A 25,866-nucleotide genomic window follows, 5' to 3' on the forward strand; every position below is an offset into this window, starting at 1 on the left:
CTACACATAGTTTATAGGCATTTCGGCCACCAACTCACTCTACCCTCTCAAGTGCCCATGTTCCCTTCCATCTACTCTCTATTGTTCCACCCAGATATGGTAGAAACAATCTTCAAGAGAGCACGTAGGACAAGAGAACACTACACACGGTATGTTGTGCTCCACACTACCCTCTGAAGTGCCCATGTTCCCTTCCATCTGCTCTCTATTGTTCCACCCACACATGGTAGAAACAATCTTCGAAAGAGCACGTAGGACAAGAGAACACTACACAGGGTATGCGAACCATGAGTTTCATAAGTCCAATGCATCCTAAATAAAGGGAGCTATAAAGAATAATCCATAAACTTGAGGATAGATCCAAATCCTAGAAAAGAAGTCCAGGAATCCATAGACCTGTATACCATAACTTTTACCACATACTCCGTGCTAACCACACACCTTGGAGTAGAGGTGGATTTTATCCATAAAAGCATCATTTCCATGAGATATCAAAAGATTTCTTCTCTATAAACTCGGTCAGATTCGTCCATAGAAATTGCTTGTGAAGCCCAATATCTATATAAATCTCGTCCAAGAAAGAAATCTCCATAGATATAATCCATCCCAATAAAGAGAGCCATAAACAATGTTTCCCTGAAACCATCTCAAGGCAAACAACACCACCTTTCTCCTTGCATGGCTATACAAGGGTTAGTGAACATCAAAAACACTTCATAGTAAATAGCCAAAGCACCAACTTTGCAAACTCAAAGTATACTTAGCTTTTCTTTGCTAGGTTGGTCATGAAGCCAAAAGAAATATCTCGTCACCATATCCTTAAGATATCCCGAGATATATCTCCATATAGCTTGCCTGTAAGCTTGATAATATAATCCACAATATCCATATGAAAAGAGTGCTAAACGTGTGCACATAAAGCCAGCTCCACACTTCCAAGATAAAATTTTGTGAATTCATAAATCCTTAGATCCACAAGCTGTCTACTGCTCATGCTCTTGCTTCATAAGCTATGAAGCGGCTGGCCATGCTTAATAGCAATGATGGTAAGTGTGGTCCCCACTTGAGATCTTTTCTCTTCCTTATTGATAGAAGGAAGCCTCCGCTTCCAAGAAAGCCTATGCTCTGATACCAATGAAACTCGCGGCGGGTGCCCGGGGGACTAGGGCCTTTGACACACTTGTTGATACCATCAATGCATATTAAAACACTTAAACATGGCCACAGCCTTAACACATATCCATCATCACTTTGCATAAAAATAAAAGCTGGACAAAACATCCACAAATGCTGAAAATGGAGCTTGCACACGTGACACCGCATAGAGGCCGGAATGGGCCGACCCCCCCCTTGGAGTATTTTATTACCCAAGGAGAATAATATCAGGTACAAGCTTTGAGAGCCTTACTCTCCCCAAGGGAGATGCCGGATTATCCATATACAAATGCCATAACATAGCTCAAAACGAGGCTACCAAGCCGGAACATAGGCTGTAGAAATGCCGAGCCAACAATATAATCCATATACCTCCGTGTGGGTACTGATTCTTCCCCAAAAACCACGGGTCTTCATGCAATAGAGCTGGTACAGCAAGTATAACTCTCCATTCAGCCGGTACAGCAGGTACAATGGCTAGTACAGCCGGTATAGTGGCTGGTACAGTGGTTGGTACAGTGGCTGGTACAGCCGGTATGGTGGCTGGTACAATAGGTACATCAAGTACAAATGTTGGTACAGCATGTACAGTGACTAGTACAGCAGGTACAGTGGTTGGTACATCAAGTACAGAAGCTGGTACAGTCGGTACAATGGGTGGTACAGCAGTGTAGGTACCTGTAGGTCCTTTGCTTTGCTGTGAAACTGATGTGGGAGAAGGTGAAGAGGTGGGCCACCTATGCCTCCACACCAAACAAACCATCAAGCTCTTTGTAGCTGGAACAATCAAGCTCTAGCCTCATTGCTGCTGGCTAGGGCGTCTGTGAGGCAAAGGTCGCCAACGAACTGGCGGAAGCAGATGACCTGGTCCCAAGTTGTTACGGCCCTGTGTTTTTCTCTTGACATTGTGCAAGTGTGCACGGGAACATGGGGTGGATAGTGTGGACAAGTGTGAGGATGTAGGAAGAGTCAGTGAACATTGTGGTCAGTGTGTAGTGTGCAAGACATTTGTTCAATGTTCACACTTGGGGCCAAATGATTAAAGTCCCTTCTCATAACCCATGGGGACAAAGGTTGGAGGGGACAAAGGTTATTAAAACCATTAAAAATAAAAGAGCACCCCTTTTTGAAGATCGTGGCCCTTTTGGGAGGGGTTACGCTATTATTGGGGGGAATGCTTCGTTTGGAGGAGTCGACTGCAGCTATGGGCATGTGTGCTTTTTAGCTCGTGGGAAGGCTGGTCGGGCCAGCACACTTGGGGGCTTGCTTTTTGGCGACGGGGGGCTGCAAGCGCAAGGTGGGTCTGCTCTCTCTCTCTCCCACGCATGGAAGGCAGCACAGTGTTGGACTGCACTTTCACAGAGAGGGTGCGGAGTGACTGGCTCGCTTCAGAGCAGACCCAGGCATGTTCTTCAGGGAGCTAAGAACATGGAGCTGTGGACACCCCCTTCATTGATGTATACCATTTTATACCCCCAGTATGGTACAGGATGGAGTTAGCTAGGTTGCATATCATGATTGTATACTCCATGCATATAGCTTTGCATTCTCCTAGTAGTAAAGCTCCATCCCCTCCCCCACTCATTGTACTTATTGCACACCCAGATTCAACTTTTTAGTTCAGTACTTTTTTATTTTGTTGGGATGACAGAGGATACCCCACACAGGTACACTGATTTGTCTCATAGGCTGAGTTCGGTCTTTTGGAAGACGTTAATAAAATCTTTCTTTCTTTCTTTCTTTCTCACCGGCTAGGAGTCGGGCAGCATACACACATGCTTTGGCTCTCTTAGAAAAGTGGGCTGGACAGCAGGTTGGAAGGTTGACAGGTTGGTCGGGCAGCAACTCTCGCCCTCTCTTTCTTTGCAACAAACCGGAAGGCTGCCCAGCAGGGCGCACAGGACTGAAGCTCTCTCTCTCTCTCTCTCTCTCAGCCACACGCTTCACCATGGGTTCAGCAGCCAGAGGTAGATTGACACGGGGATATGCAGCCTTGGCTATGCTAGAGAGACAGTGCCACCAGGCGCATTTTCAAGAGCCCCGGACGAAGGGGTGGCTATTTGACACATTAGTCACACCGGCATTGATGTATGGAGCAGCAGTATGGGCGCCAGGCCTTGCTACCCATTGGTGGACACAGATAGAGAGACCACAGGCCCTCATGATGGCACGCATGATACGCAGCAAACCGTCAATACCTCATGACATTATCCAAGCAGAGTTTGCTGCGCCTCCTATGATGGTAGAGGCCATATTTCAGACTATATGCGTGCTAGACAGATTCAGAGAGATGCCACAGGACAGATTATCATACAGAGCTTTTGAGGCATCTAGACAGTTGGCTGAGGCAGGAGACAGAGGATCATGGTATGCACAGGTCACACATTGGTTCTCACATTATGGCCTAGACATGGATCATCTACCACCATTCCAGTATGACAGGGATGCACCATATATCCGTCTCTCTCATAGTGAGAGGAACAGAGTATTGAGACAGGATCTATGGCAGCTCTATACATGAGAGACATGGATATCGCCTACACAGCCTCTTCCACCGAAGATGCTATACTACAGAGATCACTTCATGAGTATCACTGATGATGGATTTATAGAGAGGCCTAGATACATGGAGGGCTTTTTACCACACGGCTCCCGAGTGGCTATTGGTCAGCTCAGAGTTTCATCACACCGATTGGAGATTGAGACTGGCAGAGCAGCACGGATCCCCCGAGAGGAGAGGGTATGCAGATTGTGCAGAGAGGAGGTGGAGAGTGAGGAGCATTATGTATGCAGATGCAGAGCATATACAGCCATGAGAGAGAGATATCCCATTTTATTCAGAGAGCCACATTCCCTACGCTAGATCTTTGAGGCAGCAGACCAGCGCATACTGGGGAGATACATTCTAGACATACAGTGCCACAGAGAGACATTATTACAGGCTCAGACAGCTCCAGACGGGGGGCGACAGACACAGATTACTACATTTTTTCAGAGATCCATCCCCCTCCCAGCCCCTGCACGGCAGGGAATTACTCTCCAGAGAGCAGAGACACTTAGAGCCCGCAGGAGACAGAGGACACCTGGCTTTCGGACACCATGCCTATACCAGAGAGAGATGACAGAGATCAGAGCTCAGTTTCACAGAGAGGGTGCGGAGCGACTGGCTCGCTTCAGAGCACACCCAGGCATGTTCTTCAGGGAGCTGTGGACACCCCCTTCACTGATGTATACCATGTTGAGAACCACTCATCTACTGCAGCATACCATGATGGGTGATGGCCCTCTGTGGCAATACTCTGTGAGGACTCCATGGCCAAGCGGGGTAGTCTCTCTGGACCCATGCCTCTGATGCATCTGATGTAGGCTATGGTTTGATATAGAGCCTCGGTGGGCATTGCAAGATCTACATTGACGATCTCATGTGGTATAGATGGTTTGCTGCGAATCATCCTAGAGATCATGAGGATCTGCGGCCTCTCCATCCGACGCCAATCATATGTAGAGAGGTTAGGGGTCCATACGGATGCTGCATACATCATAGCTGGGGTGACTAAGGTGTCAAATAGCCATCCTTTGGTGCGAGGCTCCTTGAAGTGAGCTTGACGACACTGTCGCTCCATCAAGGCAAGGGCAGCATGACCTCGAGTGAGCTTGTCCTATGATGTCTGTCTCATGGAGAAATGGCTCCCATTACTAGTGCCACCTGACTGCCTCTATATGTGATCATTGTATCTTTCATAACCCGTCTGGAGCAACAACCCCCCCACCCTCCCCCCCCCCCCCCCCCCCCCCCAACAAAAAAAACCTTCCCCCAATCCCTCCATCTTGCACCCAGCCTTCCATCTTCCCTAGTGTTGCCTCCCAAGCTCTTCTACCTCCCTTCACGTTGCGCCCCCCCCCCCCCCCCCCCCCCCCCCCCCCCCCCCCCAGCACACTCGGGAGATTGAGGCAAGGAGAGCAGCACGGACCCCTAGAGAGGACAGAGTATGCAAATTATGCCACAGAGAGGTAGAGACAGAGGAGCATTACATATGTTGATGCCCTGTATATTACGAGATCAGAGGGAGATACCACTGCTTGTTCAGAGAGGGTTTTGTCCCACTTAGCCGGATGATGGAGTATCTTGATCAGAGATGCTTAGGCCTTTTCCTCCTTGAGCTACACCGACATAGAGAGAGGCTTCTATAGGTGCAGAGCCAGAGATCCCAGCCACACATCACCAGCTTCTTCAGGCCTGTCAGCGAGCCACACCCCCCTCCCCCTGTATCATCTACCTCTCGACGAGGTCTCACACTATAGAGAGCCTCGGAGATCAGAGCTGCTAGGAGACCACCACTACTCCATCAGGCCCAATCTGCCTAGATCTAGGCATGATACCACACAACCATGGAGGAGAGAGTCCAGAGGCTACACCGGGGCACAACAGATGTGAGAGTCCTCGCCCCATGCCCCATGTATGATGTACTACACCCCACCATCTCCACTGGGTGGAATTAGTAGTATACCACCTATCATGATTGTACATCTATAGCATGCTAGACAGTGACTGCATAGTGAGCTGCAGATGACTAGGATTAGCTTTTCATTTCAGTTTTTCTTTCCATGATACTCAGGACACGGACTTGTTGTATACATATTTGTCTCATAGGCCAATTTGGCCTTTTGTAGACGTTAATGTATTTTTTCTCATAAGCCAATCTGGCCTTCTGTAGACGTTAATGTATTTTTTCTTTCTTATTCTTTTTCACTAGCCGAAACTCCTGCTCATCGTAGCTTACTGTGTTATACATTTCTTTTCAGCACACCATGTCCCAACTAGCAATTTTTGTTAAAAAATTTTGCTTTTCTTACCTCTTATCTAATCATTCATGGTCCTTCTAATGTTGTATTTTTCTCATTGTCTAAAACCTTCAAGGTAAATCAGCTTGTTGAATGTAAGTTTTGAGGGTCAATCAGCTCCAGATAGGATTTTGGCTATTGCTGGGATCAAGGAGCTTTGTAACATTTCACCTATCATTCATGGTCCTTCTGATGCTGTCTTTTCTCATTGTCTAAAATCTTCAGGGTCAATCGACTTGTTGAATGTAAGTTTTGAGGGCCAATCAGCTCCAGATAGAATTTCAGCTATTGCTGGAATCAAGGAGCTTTGTAACATTTCACCTTCACGCAGGTTAGCAGCACTGAATTGCTTTTTTTACACGATCATGTGGAAGTGGGCTCCTCCAATTTTTCTTTGCTGTAACACAGGTGGAGATTAATTGAAGTTGATGGAGATCCTTCGCACCTAGGCGAGCTGCATAGCCATCTTCTCTCCTTGATTTGCCCATCAAAGACACACATGGTTATTTTCTTCCCACAGTTGATTTCCAACTTAATGAGGTTTCGTCTCTGATTTCTTATTTGGATAGTTTATTTTTGGCTTATATCTTGACTTACAACCATAGTAGTCAGGGGGTTGTTTGAAACGTGTTTCCTAAACGTTTCAAACGTGTTTCGTAAAATCAAGCCGAAGTTTCCTACCTTTAAGTTTTTTCATGTAAAAAATTTCAGATATATAATGTTTAAAATATCAGTGAATGCATAGAAATCATGAAAACATCAATTTGAAGCTTACATGTAACACAATTCATGGAAACATCTATGTAGGATTCAACCTACTACCGTTGCCTAGACCCTGGTATCATAGTGACACACTCGTCATTGACATCGCAATTTGCAAGTGGCATGAATAATGAAAATTTTCATTACTAACAACTTAACAAGACTGAATAATGTAGTTTTTGAATCACAAATAACAAAAACTATATAATCATCCATCATCAATGATCATAGACCATGATCCAAATTTCCAATCATCCATGCCACAAGCCTACAAAAAAGAGCATACATGATACTAAATATGTTATAAGTTTGTGGTATTCATGAAGTCATGGTCCAAATTACAATGCACATAAAGTTTAAACAATACAAAATAAATCATGATGAGCCACATTGTTTATGGACCATGGCTGAGGCTCTCAGCCTAGCTAGTCGCTAGTCTTGCAAGTCCTCAGTGTCCTCGCTCTCTTCATCATCTAACTCAGACTCACTATGAGAATCAGATGTAGAGGAAGACTCATTGTGAGAATCTGATGTAGAGGAAGACACAGTGGCTACACTTGCCTCAGCTCCCGCACTAGTACTAGCCATAGTCACATGGGACGCAAAATGGGGACGGGGAACGGGGATGGAAAAGACTGAGAGTGGCCATACCCTGTGACTATATAGTGACATAGGACGGGAAGATGCTGCCATCCCCAACATTCCCGAGTCTAAAAATGCCCATTCCCTATGACTATGGTACTAGCACCTGTTGTGGATGAATGTGCACGTGTAACATGTCGTGCTGGGGTGACCTCCTCATAAAGCATGGTATAAATGTCACGCTCCTCTTGAGCAATCCTTGGGAACTCTTTCACTTTCTCGACATTGACTTGGCGTTGCTTGATGGGATTGCCTACCTACTCAATTAGACGGAGGTTGCAATGACAAAATACCAACCGCTCTAATTGAGCAGTGGACAACTGATTTCTCTTCTTTGTGTGAAAGAGGGTCCAAGTGCTGCAATTCCTCTCACAAGGACCTAAGCTATAATCTTGTGATAGGATTCGAATGGCAAGGGATTTCTATTATAATTCATGCAACAAAAGAAGTTGAAGCTCTTGTGAGTAATTATTAATAGGTATACGACAAGTGGATTCTTTTGCAAGACTCGAGAATCAAGACCAAGTGGGGGTTGTTGATGTCATATTTCTCTCACCACGACACTGGCTTTAGCTGTGTGTCTCGCATTTTGGCCATCATTGAACCAAATTTAAAGCTACCATTTCGGAAAATAAGTAGCTCATCCTCGAACTGCCTCACATGGTCCACATCTCCTGCTGTGTATCTCTTGATGTACTGCTGCCATCCATCCTCAAGCTCCTCATTATTGGATTGCTGCTCATTACTCCAAAGAGGATGCAATATGTGAGCAACTGCATGGATTGGTCATGAAACCAAGCCCACCGTGTGTTCCATACGGCTCGAATGTCTTGGATCCTATAAAAACAGCCATGATATGTCATATACCTAAGATTAACATTGAAGAGTCAAAGAGACTAAGAGTGCATGCATAATGCAACATACCTCTCTGGTGATAAGACACTATAGCGGTTCAAAGCCTCACCAATTCTATCCATGAACTCGTACAAGAGTGCAAGCGTGCTGCCCTCCGTGTCGGTGATGTGGAGAACATTGTAAATAGGCTTTGAAGGGCTTTTACAAGAGTTTTAGTCTCTTGCCGCCAATTGTCTCTCATGACAGCACGCACAAATGCGACAATCTTGGGACTCTCACGACCATCCCAAGTCATCCACTCCATGGAAACCACTGTAGTAAGAGTCCTTGGTGGACTCTCACCAGCCTCTCAACCACAATTAGTGTGTATGCAAATCTAGTGGCTGAAGGTTTGAGAAGCTCTAAGTCGCCGATATATATCAAGCACCTTCGGCCTCTTTGTCACAAGCTTCACCATCATGTGAGAGGTCTCCAAGATGTTTGACACCCAACCTAACTTTGCCACATCCTCGATGAGGAGGGCCTCTAACCCTATGATGAGCAAGGCTTGTTAGCTATTTTTGGTTTCCACCATCTTAATCAATTCTCCCCGCATCTCGTTTAACTAGCTCATCAACTGGACCTGCATTTCTGCCTTCCATTTATCCATTTCCTCTTGCATGGAGGTGTGCCACATGCACATAAGTTTATCTGCCCCTCGTATTTCTCCAAGCTTCTTTTGCATATTTTCGATTTCCAAGTCCTGCAACTTGCATACCTCTTTCATGGCTGTCATTCATGCCTTAACATGGGAATCCATGATCTTCTGTGTATTACTCCATATTGTACTATATTTCCTTTCTTTTTCATCTTTGGTGTGTATGTGTTTGGAGAGCCCTCCATTCTTGGACTGAAGGGGTCCCCTTTGTGCCAGTTCCTAGTAGTAGAGTGCTAGCGGGTAGGGCTTAGGCAGTGGAGTATGGGAGGTATGCAGGCAGGGCAATGGCGTGCTGCAAGGTAGACCGAGGGCGGACAGGACATTGGTGGGCTGATGGGCAAAGAGTTGCATGCAAGGAGGCCCGGGGGTCTATTTGTGCAACACACAGGATGCAGAACAAGGGAAGGGCAGGACGACAAAGAGGAGGAGAGGCCGGCATGAAGAAGGGGTCGAGGGGGCAAGGTGGCGCAAAGAAGAGGCAAGCAGAGGGTAGCATGCAAGAGAGATGGCAGCGAGAGGCGGCGGCACAATGGTGGAAGGGCGGTTGCGCAGACACAGTGTGCAAGAAAGGCAGGCACACAGAAGTGCAGAGCAAGAACAATTGGGGTGCGAAGAGGCGAAGGGGGGTGAAGCAAGCGCAGACGGGGCTAAGGAGGAGGGCAACGCTAAGAAAAAGAAAGAGAGCAGCCGGCAGTCGGGTAGCTTGTGGTGGTGGTAGAGAGCCATAATCTTGGAGTAGAGAACCACCAAGAATAGAGAAGAGTTGCCAACATGATGGAGGTTAGTTTGCATCAATAGAGCCTACTCAAATGAAGAGAGAAGGCTCCAATTTATAGATTTGGGGCTCTCATGAGCTAGAATGGCAAGTAAAAGCTATAAGACAAGTGTGGAGCTGAGGTGACAAGTGTGAGGCCACTTGTCTCACTTTGATCCACAATCCTGCCAGTGGTTCCTCCCATAAACTTAATATCTCAATTGTCAAAGGTGCTTGAGCAAGTCTTCCCATTGATTAGCTTACGGACGTAATCACACACATCCTCGTTTGTTTTTTCTTTTTCTTTTTTGTTGTTGTTGTTGTTGTGTGTGTGGGTGTGGGGTTTTGTTGGGGGCTTAGAAAATTTGCCTTCAGCCATGAATCTTAGAGTCCATTCTTGATGTAATTTACAATTGTGGAGGGAGCTCTAGGTCTGGTATATGCTCAATTTGTATTTGGAGTTATTGACATGTCCAAGGGTCAACATTATTAAGGTTATTTGGATCAAAGTGGGTAGAGATAAAGGTTGTGCTAGAAAGAGGCTAGAGTGATATGCAAAGAAACACTTTGTGCATTGAACGCTCTTGTGTGTTTTGGCCTCAATTTTTAGTGCATAATGTATTGTGTTTAGCTGGTGGCAAATGTGAACTGGTCAAATGACAATTTTTTTCATGCTTCTAGGACCTGAATATTGGGACAGCTCTCTGGCTAGCAGCCCAGGGTCATGGTTGGGTGAAAGATGGTACATCACGCAAACAGTATAAATCTGAGGCCCGAGTCATTTTGGTTGGTTCAGGAGCAGATGAGCAATGTGCTGGCTATGGAAGACATCGCACTAAGTTCAAAGAAGGCGGGTATGTGAGCTGCTAGCAAGACTTTATGTTAAAAAGCATTTATAAGGTTGTGTTTGACTCCCTTTTGTCATTGCATGTGCACCATGTAACCCCGTCTGTGCCTGAAGGTCATCTTACTTCTCTCTTTTTGTACATTAAACCAATGTTTAATACCGTAGACTACCCAAGTTCCCTTTTATCCCTCAAAACAGTTCCTTTCAAGTACATATGAGAACTCAGATACAGCGCCTCTAGTGAGTTATAAGTCTAAGAAGAAAGGGAAAGCGTCTCTCAATGGCTGTTTACTCTCAAGGACGCTACATAAGAGGGTGTGAGGGGTGCCACACTGGGGGCCTGTAGCACAATGTGAACCCGTCTGTCTGTGTGCCTCTAGACAAGAATCTGGGGCTCCAGATGTGCAGAAAAGCTGCCCCCTGTTCCTGCATAGCTCTGGGGATGCCTTGGAGGCACTCCCAATGGCTATGGAGATTGTGGATGAGGTTAGTCAAGATGGCCCACATGGACTCTGCTTACGGAATGGCAAACCCCTCAATGTGTCTTGCAGCATCATCTGCCAGGCAGTGAGGGTAATAATGGACTCCCATCAGGAACCTTGTGGTGTGGAAATAGCCCAGGGAGTCGTGGGAACCTGCCTCACCTCCATAATAGTGATCGGCTGTGACTTAAGGTGGAGTGTGAGATGTGTGCCATCCTCCTCGTACTGGGTGCAGGGTCTAATCTTATCCTGCTCCCCAGGCGAAGAAATGGAGGTGTAACTGGTTCTGGCTGAATTTCCAGAGAATCCTCTGCCACACCTGTTGCCCGCACAGGGCAACCCTAGAATAGCGGTGAGACTCTTGTGATGCCGCCGAGTGGCATCCATGGTAGCCATCCGGGCCCCCACTGCAAGACCTTTTTGAGCTGTCAAATAGTCAAAGTAGAACTTCTAGGTGGAAGCTGCTTTAAACTTTTAAAAGATGGGGCTTGTTATGTGCTCATCAAACCAGGGGTGCTGGGAATGTGATGTTGTATTGGCCTATGTACCTGCTATACCAACCTCTATACCGGCTATACCAGCCACTATACCTACTATACACCAGCTGTGCTAGGCTCTGTACCGGCCTTTGTACCTACTATACCAGCCTCTGTACCTATTGTACCAGTCATCGTACATGTCGTACCAGCCTCTGTACCTGTTGCACTAGCCTCTATACTTGTCGTACTGGCTATACTGGATGCCCTAAATGCTGTACCAGCCTGCTGTACTGATGCCCTATCGATTGTACCACTATGTCTATAGCTGTGATTATGTGGTAATTTGTATCAACACAGGATGTTGACCAAGTTTTGTGGAACCATGTGGATGGTTATGATGAAGGCATCATTGTATATGCTTATCATGTATATGGTGTTGTATGTGGATAATTTAGCTTGCCCGTATTTGAGAAGCGTTCTCATGTTTTAGCTTTGTGAATATGGTTTAGTGGCTGTGGCCAATGTGTAACGTTTAATACACATTGATGGTATAACAAAGTGTGTCAAACGCACTGTTCCCCGGGCGGTTCGGTTTCATTGGTATCAGAGCATATGCTTCCTTCTCTCTCATAACGAAGGAAAGATCACAAGTGGAGACCATGCTTGCCATGAATGCTATTAGGCATGGCAAGCCGATTCAAAGTTGTGTCAAGAGCGTAAGTGTAAGACACCTTGGTCTATGGATTTTTGGAAATGTCTTTTTGTGCATGTGATCAATATTCTCTTTTAAATTGGTGCCATGGATCATATTATCAAGCTCTAAGGCTACCAATATGGAGTTATATCTTTTGACTAGGGAAGCATGGTGGGTCTATGACCCAAAAGTCATAGGATTGAGTGTGACAAAGAAAAGCTAAGTATACTTTGAGTTTTGCAAAGTTGGAGCTTTTTGCTATTTATTGCAAGTACCCTTGAACATTGAATCCTTGTATGTCCTAACAAGGAGAATTGTATGTTGTTTGCCTTGAATTGTTTTAGGAAAAACACTATTATCAGTTGAATAGCCTGGCTTATATGGTTTGTCAATGGATTATGGACTATATTTATGAAGCATCCTTTGCTCGAGAATTTCTATAGATTACAGTTTGGCATATCTATATGGTTATCATTGGCCAAGTGTTTCTTGGGTCTTTATGGCACAACCGACACAGAGTGCAAGTGGTATGTCTTGACTTCAGCATTTTGGCTCTAGATTGGTATTGGTTTTGTGTGTCTCTAGAGAGAGCTAGGCGCTAGTATGGGAACACGAGTGTTGTGTGGTCTCGGAACACCAGTGATCTATTCTTCCATCTAGAGAAAGATTTGAATATTCGTGCTATAGCACCTATCTATTTGGGACATGGATTCTTTCAGTTATATTGGATTTGTGAGATTGTCTCATCCTGCCCACTTAATGGAACATAATTATAGCTTGGATATATGGCTTGAAGCTTAAAGTTGCGGACAACTTTTAAGAAGCTAGAAAGATGTCACTAGACCGGACATTTCCTAGTATGAAAGGGGTTCGTGTACTCCTGGACGCCCAAATATTTGGAAAGTAGAATCTTTGGGAATGGGAGATTTTCCGGTGCAAAGAGCTAGGTGCCACCCGGTGTTTGGTCTAGGCGCCCGAGACACTTCGTGGATGTAGAGATAGTCACTTGTTGCGTGGGAAGCACGCGTGGCAGCCAAGCACCCGAGAAAAGGATTTAGCGCAAAAACATGCTCTTATTTGGTTGTCCACACTCACCCTGGTTTTTAAAGGGTTTCACATTCATTTTAATACGGTAGACATTTTATAAGTTCGGTAGCTTGTGAGTAATAGGATTCATACTGTTTATACAAGTGGTTTGAACAAGTGAAGACACATCTGTGGACAAGGGGCATTATGAGGTGTAGATACATTTGGGGCAAGTTTGGTAGGTCTTCTTATTTATTTGGCAAGCCCTCTACACACACACTCATGCTGGGAACTAGAAATCAGCCCTCTCCACTCCTCTTGCACATCATTTGTGCTTGTGGCTGCCTACTACAGGCTACTTTGCAACAATTCTATCGCGCGAAGAAATGTTGGATCAAGTTTCCTATATTTTAATGGCCTATGTACTTGCTACCGACTGTCTACTAATGAAATTGAACTGCCTGGGAGACTAGGACCTTTAACACACTTTGTTATACCATCAATGCGTACTAAACTTTAAACATGGTCATACCCACTTAACCATATTCACAAAGCTGTAACATGAGAAAATATCCACAATGTTGAAAATGAAACATAAGCATAGGGGCACCACACTGGGGCTGAAATGCTCTCTCCCCGCCCCCCCCCCTTTGCTTGGATAAACCAAGGAGTATTTCAATTGTACAAGCTTGGAGGCTTCCAGATTCGGGCAAGCTGGATTGCCCACATGCAATACTCTATGTACATGATAAACAGATACAATGATGCCTTCATCATAACCATACACATGGTTCCATAAAACTTGGTCAACTTCATGTGTGAGTAGTGATTTTTTCTCTCATGCACAATAGGCCAACTGTCACCATCTGGCCACCCAATTGGTCCACCCGTGTTTTCTCATTATGTATGTACATTGGACTGACGTCCATGGCAGTTGCATATGCCCGGGATTGATGCCACTCATGTGATACTATGGACTTGGCTGTCTGCTGGAACTTGCGTCTGTGTGTACATGCCCGAAATGCTTGGAGGATTGGTGTTCCATTGGGTTTGGTACCTCGTGTACTTATCTGGAGCGCATCTATTTTGGTATAGTTTCATGAACGGGGATTGTCCATGAAAAGATGCAGGGGGGAAGAGAGCTTGAGCTCTTGCAAGCACACACACACACTCACAAAACCCTAATAGAGAACACACAAGGTGAGAGGCTGAAATCTTCTTCTTCTCTACTCAACACTCAACACACCATATACAAGATAAGAGTACACATAATATGAAAGGTACTCAACCAATACATACACGGGTTCTCTATAGTGTGAACCCGACTAAATGAGCTGGCGCTATAACTATGCCAGTCTCTAGAATGGCTGTCACACAGCCTGTCATCCCACTGGCCGCATATCACCCAAGATCTCACCAACCATGCCAGTGGTGTAAGTGTGGGACCTATCCCCCAGGCGGGTCATCAGTGTCCACCGCCTCACTAGACGAGCTCGATATCTCAACACTCCCCCTCGAGCTCAACTCCATCTCATGTACACCAAGCGAAGCCCTGAATCTGCGGAGCTTCTCTGTACCCAATGCTTTGGTGAAGATGTCAGCTACCTGATCCTCTGTGCTGACATAAACAAGGTCAAGGTCTCCTGCCAAGACCTTCTCTCTGACGAAGTGGTAGTGGACCTCTATATGCTTTGTACGAGCATGAAATACTGGGTTCCTGGCCAACTGTATACTGCTAATGTTGTCACAGAAAATGACAACTTGTCTATCCACTGATAGACCCAAATCTGCAAGTAGCTTCCTCAACCAAGCTACCTCACATGCTGCCATAGCAGCTTCTCTGTACTCGGCCTTTGTACTCGATAGAGCAACCGTAGGCTGCTTCTTGCTGCTCCAAGTCACAGCAGCACTCCCCAAAGAAAACATGAAGCCACTGGTAGATCTTCTGTCTGAGATACTACCAGCCCAATCAGCATCTGTGTACCCATGTACAAATATCTCTGTCCCAGTCTCATAGAATAGTCCACAATGCAAAGTAGACCTCACATACCTCAGTATGCGTCTCACTGCATCCAAATGCGGTTTCCGTGGAACCTGCATAAACTGACTCACCAACCCAACAGCATAGCTCAAATCTGGTCTGGTGATCGTCATATAGATCAAGCTTCCTACTATGCGCCTGTACATAGTAGGATCCTCCAAGATCTCTCCTGAATCTGCACTCAACTTGCCATTCTGATCCAATGGCATAGAAATAGGCTTACAGCCTGTCATACCATACTTGGACAACATGTCCAAGCCATACTGTCTCTGCAGTAATCCAATACCATGTGGTGACCTAATCACCTCAATGCCCAAGAAATATTTGAGCTCCCCCAAATCCTTCATCTCAAACTTCTGTCTTGGCAAGATCTTTATATCAAATATCTCTGCATCATGGTCCCCCGTAATGATCAAGTCATCTACATAGATGACAACAAGCACAACTCCTCTATCACCATGTCTCACATACAGCGAGAAATCTGCATTGGCTACATGAAAGCCAATAGTGACAAGATATTCAGAAATCTTGTCAGACCATGCTCTTGGTGCTTGCTTTAAGCCATACAAGGCTTTCTTCAACCTGCAAACATGCTCGGGGTGACCCTGACCAACATCCTCATAACCAAGTGGCTGCAACATATACACCTCTTCTTGCAAATCCCCATGCAAGAATGCATTCTTTACATCCATCTGACGTAAAGACCATTGCTTTAACGCAGCCACTGCTATCACAACTCTCATCGTTGCCATCTTGGCAACTGGGCTGAAAGTTTCCTCATAATCAATCCCATATGTCTGCGCATATCCTTTGGCTACCAATCTAGCCTTGTACCTGTTTATGCTTCCATCACTATTATGTTTAACTTTGTACACCCACTTGCATCCAATGGCTTTCTTGTTTTCAGGCAATTGCACTAAATCCCAAGTTTCATTTCCATATAGTGCATCCATCTCCTCATCCATAGCTTTCTCCCAATACACATTTCCAACAGCTTCATCAATGCATGTGGGCTCAACAACCTGCACAACCTTTGCCATATATGCATAGTGATATGCCACATAACCATCATAAGTAAACCTCTGCACAGGGTTCTTCACTCTCCCAGATCTTCGCAGCTTTTCATTCATGGCTTCCATAGCCTTCTTTACACCAGGTGTTCTCATAGCTGGGATCCCAAGCTCCTCATCAAGGCTCATATCTGAACCACTAGACTCTCCATCAACATGAGAATGCCCTGCAGAAATGTCAGGCATACCAAGGGGCTCAACCACTTTCTCTTTTCCTTTACGTGATGTAGTAATCACATTTGCAGGGCTGGTATTATGACGCAGCCTGCCACTCCATGGTCTATCAACAGACCCACTAGATGAGGACTCTCCTGGTCCACTCAAAGATTGTGATTGCTGACCTGCATTCTGTGCAACCACACTTCATCACACCACTCACATCAGCCCCAACAACTTCTTTTTCAGCAGCATACCAGCTGCTCATCTCATCAAAAACAACATCCCTGCTTACCCTCAACTCACATGTAGTAGGGTTATAACACCTGTATCCCTTTTGCTCAAGGGAATATCCAATAAACACACATTTTTCAGCTTTCGGATCCAGCTTAGTTCTCAGCTCATCTGGTACATGCACATATGCAATGCATCCAAAGACTTTCAGATGAGACAAATCTGGTTTTCTGCCAGTAAACCTCTCCTTTGGAGTTACATCATGTATGGCTGCAGTTGGAGTCCTGTTCATGATATATACTGCTGTAGAAACAGCCTCAGCCCAATAGCAATGCGGCATATTCTTCTCTTCCATCAATGCTCGCGCAATCTCAGCAATGTGCGTGTTTTTTCGCTTAGCAACTCCATTTTGCTGCGGAGTGTATCTGCATGTAAACTGTCTCCGAATACCATTCTTCTTCAAAAATTCAGAGAACTCATTGGAGAAGTACTCTCCCCCTCCATCTGACCTTAGGCACTGTACATATTTCCCTGTTTGCTTTTCAACCAAAACTCTGAAATTCTGAAAGTGAGTGAACACCTCACTCTTCTCCTTCATGAAATATACCCACACTTTCCTTGTGTGGTCATCAATGAAAGTCACATAATACCTGCAGCCTCCCATAGATATGGTCTTCGTAGGACCCCATACATCTGAATGCACAACATCTAGTGCATTTCTGCTCACATATCTGTTACGTGGAAACACATGCTTTGTTTGCTTCCCAAATTGGCATGCTTCACATATTTTCTGCATACCTTTCACTTTAAATTTTGGCAGCCCTGTCACAATTCCTTTAGTCTGCATAGACTTCAATCTCTGCACATTCACATGTCCAATCCTTTTATGCCAGATGTCTGTGTCTGCAACAATTCCTGAACCATTTGCAAACATCGCAGCACTCATTTCAGGCATGTCTACATTCAACGTAAACATTCTGCCCACTCTGTTGCCTTTTGCAACCAACCTGCACTTGTCTTTGAAGTCTTCGACATAACAACCATCAGGGTTAAACCGAACCTGCAAACCCTGCTCAATCATCTGGCCAACTGAAACCAGATTCTTTGTTATGTTCGGTACATGAAGTACATTTGCAAGGTACTTCACTTTGCCATCCTGCATAGACAATGGCACATCTCCAACATGGGCAATTGGATGAGCAGTGTCATCCCCTGTTTCCACAAAACCTGGTCTTTCCGGGTTTTTCATCTCCTTGAACCACTCCCCATGACTCGTCATGTGGTTCGAAGCGCCTGAATCCACATACCATACATTATCTTTTTGTGCTGCATCAACATTTTCAGACATGGCATTCACGACATGCTGCATAACAAACAACCTTTCATTATCCTCATTATTTCTGCTTGAGGATGCATAGTTGTTTTGCTGCACTTTCCCATTTTGCATGTCAGCCTGCTTCTTATAACATTCTGCCTGCACATGTCCAGGCTTACCACAATAATAGCATTCACGTGCATCATTATATTGCCTTTGCCAATTTCCACGGCCTCTTTGACTCCCCCTGCCTCTGAATTTACCTCTTCCACCTGCGTGTTGTTGTTGTTGTTGTTGATTTTGGGACTGTTGTTGTTGTTGCTGCTGCTGCTGCTGCTGCTGCTGGCCATAATTCTGATTACCTGTTCGGCCACCTCCTTGACCGCGTCCACGGCCTCCTCTACCTCGTCCTCTTCCTGAACTCGTGTAGAAGGCCTGTTGCTCTGAACTGTTTTTGCTTTGTGAAGATTGTTGGTCTTCACCCAAGCTCTTCTCTTCGATAATCAGCATAGACACCAAATCTGTAAAGTTGGGAATGTTTTCCCGAGTCTGAATAGACGTCTTGAACGCCTTGTATTGTGGCCCAAGACCACGTAGACAGACCTCCACCTTATCATCATCATCTACTGACACACCAATAGATGCAAGGGATTCCACAATACCCTTTATCTTCAACGCATAGTCATTCACAGACATGCTCTTTTTCTCCACAGTATGAAGTTCATTCTTCAACTGTATCTTGCGTGCCTTGGTATTTGTTTCATAAAGCTTTACCAAGGTGTCCCACGCCTCCTTGGGGGACTTGGCATCCTGAATGTGCCCAATCATGGTGAGCTCCCGACAAGGGTGTAGTCACCAACACAAATAGGGAAGAGTAGTTGCAGCTCTTACCCTCGTACCGCTTCCTGTGGTTCTCTTGCTTGCAGCTCAGTCCTTAGCACGAACCAGGCTCTGATACCATGAAAAGATGCAGGGGAAAAAGAGCTTGAGCTCTTGCAAGCACACACACACACTCACAAAACCCTAATAGAGAACACACAAGGTGAGAGGCTGAAATCTTCTTCTTCTCTACTCAACACTCAACACACCATATACAAGATAAGAGAGCACATAATATGAAAGGTACTCAACCAATACATACACGGGTTCTCTATAGTGTGAACCCGACTAAATGAGCTGGCGCTATAACTATGCCAGTCTCTAGAATGGCTGTCACACAGCCTGTCATCCCACTGGCCGCATATCACCCAAGATCTCACCAACCATGCCAGTGGTGTAAGTGTGGGGCCTATCCCCCAGGTGGGTCATCAGTGTCCACCGCCTCACTAGACGAGCTCGATATCTCAACAGTCCATACCAATGTTGCATTGCATAGCATCTTTATGTGCTTGCTTGCAATTGAAATTGCATGCTATTTTCATGCTTGCCTGACCAATGTGTAGTTCCGGGTAAGGGGACGCCTGCCTGTGAACCGTGCCCGTAACTGTCTGTCGACATGGTTATGTGGCATGTGACAGGTGGTAAGTATTGGTCATAAACCTAGTAGGAATTAGCACTAATTTATAAGTTAGTGTGTACACGTTTCATTAAGTTTTGGGCGACCAAAACTCACTTATAAGTTATGACTAGCCCTGTGTTCGCACACACTGATGTCCCGAGGTGGGCAAAATCCAATGCCCACCGCTCAGACCTTATCCCCTTTGTGTACAAAGGGAGCAACCAGCCAAGTGTCCGCTCTAGCTTGCACCACAAGCCACTTGTCCTCTTTACCTAACACCTAGAGTGGACAACTCACTCTCTCTAGAAGCAGGCGCTCCCTTCACGAGGCCTCTTTGGCTGTATTTTCTGCATTTTCTCCTTCCCAACTCCATATCCAAGCTTGCTAGGGTGTTTTCCAAGCTTCCAAGAGTGTTTCCAGGTGGTGTTCACCCTCCCACACACTCCCAATGATTGAAATTCAGCAAAGCAGCTCTTACTTTTGCTGTAATTTTTGGTCTTTTTGTTGAAAACCCTAATTTCAGTCCTCCTTTCTCAAGTTGAACCATAGGGGAAGCTTTCCAGGGTTCCCTTCATCCTCTTGAAGACTTTTGTTATGAAGGATCGCGACAAATTAAAGAATTCAACACACGAAACGCTTCCATCGCGAAGACTTCCGCTGTCACCAACTCTACTTGCAATTTGGTAAGTTTTGATGCTTAAATATGGAAGCAAGTAGCAAGAGGGAGGAACCAGACTCCATGTTCACATATCCTGTGTAGTGTTCTCTTGTCCCACGTGCTCTCTTGCAGATTGTTGCAGATTTTTGCATGGCATCTTTATGGACTTGCTTGCTGTTTTCATGCTTGCCTAACCAATGTGTAGTTCCGGGTAAGGGGACGCCTGCCTGTGAACCGTGCGTGTAACTGTCTGCCAACATGGTTATGTGGCATGTGACAGGTGGTAAGTATTGGTCATAAAACCTAGCTTTAGGAATTAGCACTAATTTATAAGTTAGTGTGTACACGCTTCATTAAGTTTTGGGCGACCAAAACTCACTTATAAGTTATGACCAGTCTTGTGTTCGCACACACTGATGTCCCGAGGTGGACAAAATACAATGCCCACCGTCCAGACCTTATCCCCTTTGTACAAAGGGAGCAACCAGCCAAGTGTCCGCTCTAGCTTGCACCACAAGCCACTTGTCCTCTCTACCTAACACCTAGAGTGGACAACTCACTCTCTCTCTAGAAGTAGGCGCCCCCTTCATGAGGCCTCTTTGGCTGTATTTTCTGCATTTTCTCCTTCCCAACTCCATATCCAAGCTTGCTAGGGTGTTTTCCAAGCTTCCAAGAGTGTTTCCAGGTGGTGTTCACTCTCCCACACACTCCCAATGACTAATATTCAGCAAAGCAGCTCTTATTTTTTCTGTAATTTTTGGTCTTTTTGTTGAAAACCCTAATTTCAGCCCTCCTTTCTCAAGTTGAACCATAGGGGAGCTTTCCAGGGTTCCCTTCATTCTCTTGAAGACTTTTGTCGTGAAGGATTGCGATAAATCGAAGATTTCAGCACACCAAACACTTCCATCGCGAAGACTTCCGCTGTCACCAACTCTACTTGCAATTTGGTAAGTTTTGATGCTTAAATATGGAAGCAAGTAGCAGGAGGGAGGAACCAGACTCCATGTTCACATATCCTGTGTAGTGTTCTCTTATCCTACGTGCTCTCTTGCAGATTGTTGCTATAAAAGAGTACATTGGGCTCACTTACGCTTATTGTGAGGAATCCTCGCGGTAGAGACGTCTACCAAGCGCGTTGGACCCTATTTCTAGGAGTAGCTCTATGTGGCAAGCAACTTGGTGGTATGGGATCCCAAGGTGTGCTATGGTGATGGCTCAGAGACTCTCAAAGGTCTTCTTAGGAGAAAAAAGTGTATATATTTGTGAATTCTAGTTTACGAATCTTTCTTCTTGGGAATCCAATTTTGTACCCTCTTGTGCTAGGTCTAGGAATGCCATTGGATAATAGATAAGGTATTAGAGTATGGGTCTTGTCTAGTTAAAACACTCAGCATTGATTCTTTTCCTTAATTAGGTGGAAGGCATTGGAGACGGAAATGAGGCTGGACATGCAGCGACTTTGGAAGAGGAACATGGGGAGAGATGATAGGTGCATTGCAGATCATGGAAAAGAGGTAATGTCTTTGTAGGTTTTCAATAATCACAAAAAAATCGAGATAGCAGGGCTTTACTGATTTTCAAATGTATGTTCTAGGTTGAGTTCAAAAGCTGCCACTGTGGTTATGGCAAAGTAGCCATAAAAAGAGTTTGTGAATACCCATGGTTTATTCTTTGGAGATCCTGCTTGCTTTCATCTTGAATGCAACTACATAAAGCTGTAGAAACATTTTAGCAATAAGAACGTATGGGCACGGGTTTCATTCCTGTGACGAGTGCACTTTTTGCTTGACATTTCCGACGTGGATATGGCTTAGGCATGCCATACACAAAACATCCCTTGCACATCCTCCATCTAGTAAACTTTGGGGTCCACAGTATCCATTGGTGCAGCTGCTGGCCATCACGTCCGCCCTCCCTTTACTAAGGGAGTGCCATGTCAGCAAGCTGAGTGTGTGGGTGCTCCCTTCTGAACCCAACCTCAGTGTCACATTTTGGAATAGAAAATTATTTTTGAAAGAAAATTCTAAAAGAATTTTGGGAGTTCAATAACTGTAATCATGCATGTTTTGATTTGAAGGGCTTAAGCATGGAGGGAATTTTGATGCTATGATGGTGAATGGCATGCCCCTTTTACCACGTGACTTTGGGGCAGGTGTGGTGGAATACTTTTAGGAGCACTCTAGGACAGCCATCCCATATGCATAAGGAGGTGCCTTGGGATTTACATTAATTATTCCTGGCTTAGATGAGTCCCTGTCTTTGCTCGATGTTTCAGGCTGGGTTCACAAGCATCTGGGGGGCCTAACCAGGTGAGTGGACAGGTGGACGAGGGAGGGACTTCCTCCCTTATGTTCACATGCGGATTTTGAAAAAACGATGCTGCTATGTCACAGTATGAGTCAGCGAAGTGTAAGCTGTCAGACAGCCAACCTATGGATGCTTGACAAATGCACTTTTGGCTTATGGCTGTGTGATGGAGGGCTTGGACCTGCAGCTGCAGGATACGAAATGCTACTTCTGTGTTTTCCACGTAGGAAATTGGTGATGGTGCAGCGTTATGGGGTGCATTTGATTGTGAAATCACTTGCATATCCACCTTTTGGCAAACCAATAAGAGGGCACCTGGGGCTGCTCATCTGTTTACTTGTGTGCTGCATCCTCAAAGATAGCAGCAGGCTTGCCATTCTTCTGGGTGCCAGCTGCAGGATGCTTTTCAGGTGCTTAATGTTCTGCAGCTATAAAACTACGTTATCTACAACAATTCTTTTCAATGCTGCCAATGGGAGTGTGAAATCATGGATTCCTCGATGCCTATGTCTAGTGTCGAAAAATCAACTTTTACACTTGACAGCTCTAAGCTTAACGGAGACAGGTATTTGGTATTTGGGGAGTGTTTGCATGTACCTTATCTAAACCCGACAGGAGCAGAGAAGATTCCACTAGAGAAAGATATGGTAGTCATTGGTTTAAGCCTTGGGAAGGGATGTATTCCATCATCTATATGGATAATAGAGAAACATGGACAAGCTAGTCCATCTGTTTGGGGCGTGAAGAACTCAAGATTAGTACTAAAATCTTGCACAAGGTCATGGTACAGCTAGCAAGCCTCAAATGGCAGAGTCTGGAAAATCAAGATCATGAGCTTTGTTTAACTCGTGAGAGTTTGATGGTTACTCTAGTTTATGACTCTACCACCCCCCCCCCCCTTTTTCCCTTTTCCCTTCTTAAGACATCTCTTGGTGATTATCATACCCCTTGGTGGTTTTCTAATGCTCTAGTATTCTATGCAACAAGTTTATACTCTTCTTCTTCACAAAGTCATACCTGCTAACAGTCTAGAATGTAGAATTGATTGAATGTAGTTGTTGTTGATTTGTTTTCAGGCTCGTTTTCCATTTTTGGATGAGGACGTGATTCAGTCACTCTTAGACATACCCCTGTGGGATATTGTTGATCTCAGGCAACCTTCAGGACAAGGTGACAAGAAGATCCTTAGAGAGGTATGATGGTCCAAGGAACAGTTCTAATTGGGTGGAAAAACAATGAAGTTTTGGCTCTTATCAATGATGCATATTTTTTGCAGATTGCTTTGGTTTTAGGCCTCAAATCCGCTGCATCTTTGCCAAAGCGTGCCATCCAGGTTGGTTTTGTGCACTTGCAGCGCATCAAGCTACACAGTTTTCATTTTATGCCTGTGTACTCACACTATGTATGAACTTACTGAAGGGAGACTTTGTATTCAGTTTGGTAGCCGTATAGCCCGGGAATCAAATCGGAGAAATTTCGGTAGCAACCGTGCAGCTAATCAGGCATCAGCAGGCAGTGCAACTCTTCATTACCTTCAGAGACAGGTGACAATTTAACATCTACCACAGTGAAATAATTTCATAATTGTTTCATGTTCACTTCAACCATTTTGATATCACAAGCTTTTAGCATTGAAAGGCTCCACATGTGCATGTATACAGTTGAGGCGCATACTAGTGCATATATTTGTAGAAAGCATAGTAGTGATGAATAAAAGAGGATCTTATGTTATTAGTCAAAGCAGCGGGAAGTGCTCTTGAGCGTAACTTCTTGGGATCCTGTGACAGGATTATATTACCGAAAAGAAGTAAGCATCAGATAGGTTTTGTTTGCTTAGTCTGATGGATATTTGTGAAGCAGGCAGGAGACCACGCCACCATTACCTAGACCTTACTATCAAGTAAGAATTCATTGTCAACAACAACTATGTCAACTTATTTTGTAACCTCCCAAGGCCTATGATATCTAAAAAATTGTGTAGGCTGGATACACAACCTTCCTGGCCCATGCGATGGGGGGTGGGGAGTTGGATGAACAAGATTGCATGGGCAGGCTGGATGGGCCTCCGCTGATTGGCAGGGGTTGGTTGTGTATCCAGCCTTACAAATGAAGGCATGGCTAATCAATGGGGTTTTTTGCTATCATTCATATTTTGCATAACTTTTTTGATCAGGTCTCTGCCTAATCTGGCAATCTCAAATACACCAAATGTGAAACTTCAAGGTAACATTGATGTCTTGGTGTATACAGAAAGGCAATTATTGCTCAAACAGTACAAATTGTCGATGGATGGATGCCCTCCATGCAGGTCTGTCCGCCTGGACAGGTTGCACTCCAAGGGTTGTTCACACAGCCAGGCAATGAATAGCACTCAACTACTGCTGCACTTTTCATATGACTTAGCTAGATGGGTATCCCTCAAAGGTGGGAGTGACCTGGCATAAGTATGGCATGACAAACACTCATAAGGCGGCGTGCCTTTTTGGTGGCAAATGATGGCTTGACAACACACGTGAAGACCTTACCATAAATTTCACTTCTTAGCTTCACAATATCTCATACTAGTTTAATTTCTTTTGCAACTTCCTCTTTCCTTGTTTCTATAATTATGAATTTACTTGGCGTATGGAGAGTGATTTAGGCCAAAGCTGTATTCTTGCTCTTTGCAATAGCAACAATTGTTGAATCCTTTGTTGGGCTGGGGTTTACAGCAACAGCAGCAGCACACACCCACACACAGAGTTTGGCAACTACACAGTTGTGAGAGAGAGAAGCACACAACTTGATACTGATTGCATTGGATAATGAGTGGTGCAAGTACAATGTGATAAGTACACCCAACAATATGAAATAAGAGGGTGTTCACAAGTTGGGAAAAAAATGTCGTATTGAGAGAAAGTGCTCCAGCTATTATGTTTGTTCACATAGATCACTGCCTACTAAGTGTGTTCACATAGATCACTGCCTATATGGTATATGTCTACAGACCCCCTAGGAGTGATGATGTGAACATGTACAAGGATATGGCCAGCCAATCTTCGAAAGGCAATAAGCCCAAAGCTCTATGGAAATCTTTGAATTTTCACGGTCTATCCTTGAAAGGAAATAAGCACAAAGCTTTACGGAAATCTTTGATTTTTTCATGATGAAGCACCTTCATGAACAAACCTGCAACGTTGTGTGTCGACACAGACCAAGTTGATGTCTCTTGCAGAGAGCCTCTCTGTGACATAATGATAGTGCATCTCAATGTGCTTAGAGCGAGCATGAAACAGTGGGTTCCTCACAAACTGTCAATGCACTCTGACTATCACTAAAGATGAAAGCGGGGAACAACTATCCAACACTCAAA

At 44.9% G+C, this 25,866-nt stretch overlaps 1 protein-coding gene across 7 annotated transcripts in view; it reads left to right on the forward strand.

Annotated features, from left to right (window-relative positions):
- The window catches only part of LOC147631113 (Asparagine synthase family protein), a 72,210-nt gene extending 47,004 nt beyond the window's left edge, over positions 1–25,206 (forward strand). Inside the window, exons 6-15 of one of the 7 annotated variants that reach the window (XR_015267533.1) lie at positions 6,223–6,328; positions 6,406–6,499; positions 10,389–10,561; positions 21,622–21,721; positions 23,591–23,707; positions 23,791–23,847; positions 23,934–24,058; positions 24,302–24,414; positions 24,688–24,737; positions 24,823–25,206. Coding sequence is in view for 1 of the 7 variants with exons in the window: in XM_086809444.1 (XP_086665570.1) it covers positions 6,223–6,328; positions 6,406–6,499; positions 10,389–10,561; positions 21,622–21,721; positions 23,591–23,707; positions 23,791–23,847; positions 23,951–24,058; positions 24,375–24,401 (782 nt within the window). In the remaining 6 variants the exon portion in view is untranslated. Of the gene's footprint in view, positions 1–6,222; positions 6,329–6,405; positions 6,500–10,388; positions 10,562–21,621; positions 21,722–23,590; positions 23,708–23,790; positions 23,848–23,933; positions 24,059–24,301; positions 24,415–24,687; positions 24,738–24,764 lie in introns of all 7 variants that reach the window. The other 6 variants (XR_015267531.1, XR_015267530.1, XR_015267534.1 and 3 more) reach the window with 6 other exon arrangements.
- The last annotated feature ends 660 nt before the right edge of the window (positions 25,207–25,866 follow it).

This window comes from Cibotium barometz, chromosome 15, assembly GCF_041138505.1.
Source record: "Cibotium barometz isolate CiBa-2024 chromosome 15, ASM4113850v1, whole genome shotgun sequence".
NCBI classification, from domain to species: domain Eukaryota; kingdom Viridiplantae; phylum Streptophyta; class Polypodiopsida; order Cyatheales; family Cibotiaceae; genus Cibotium; species Cibotium barometz.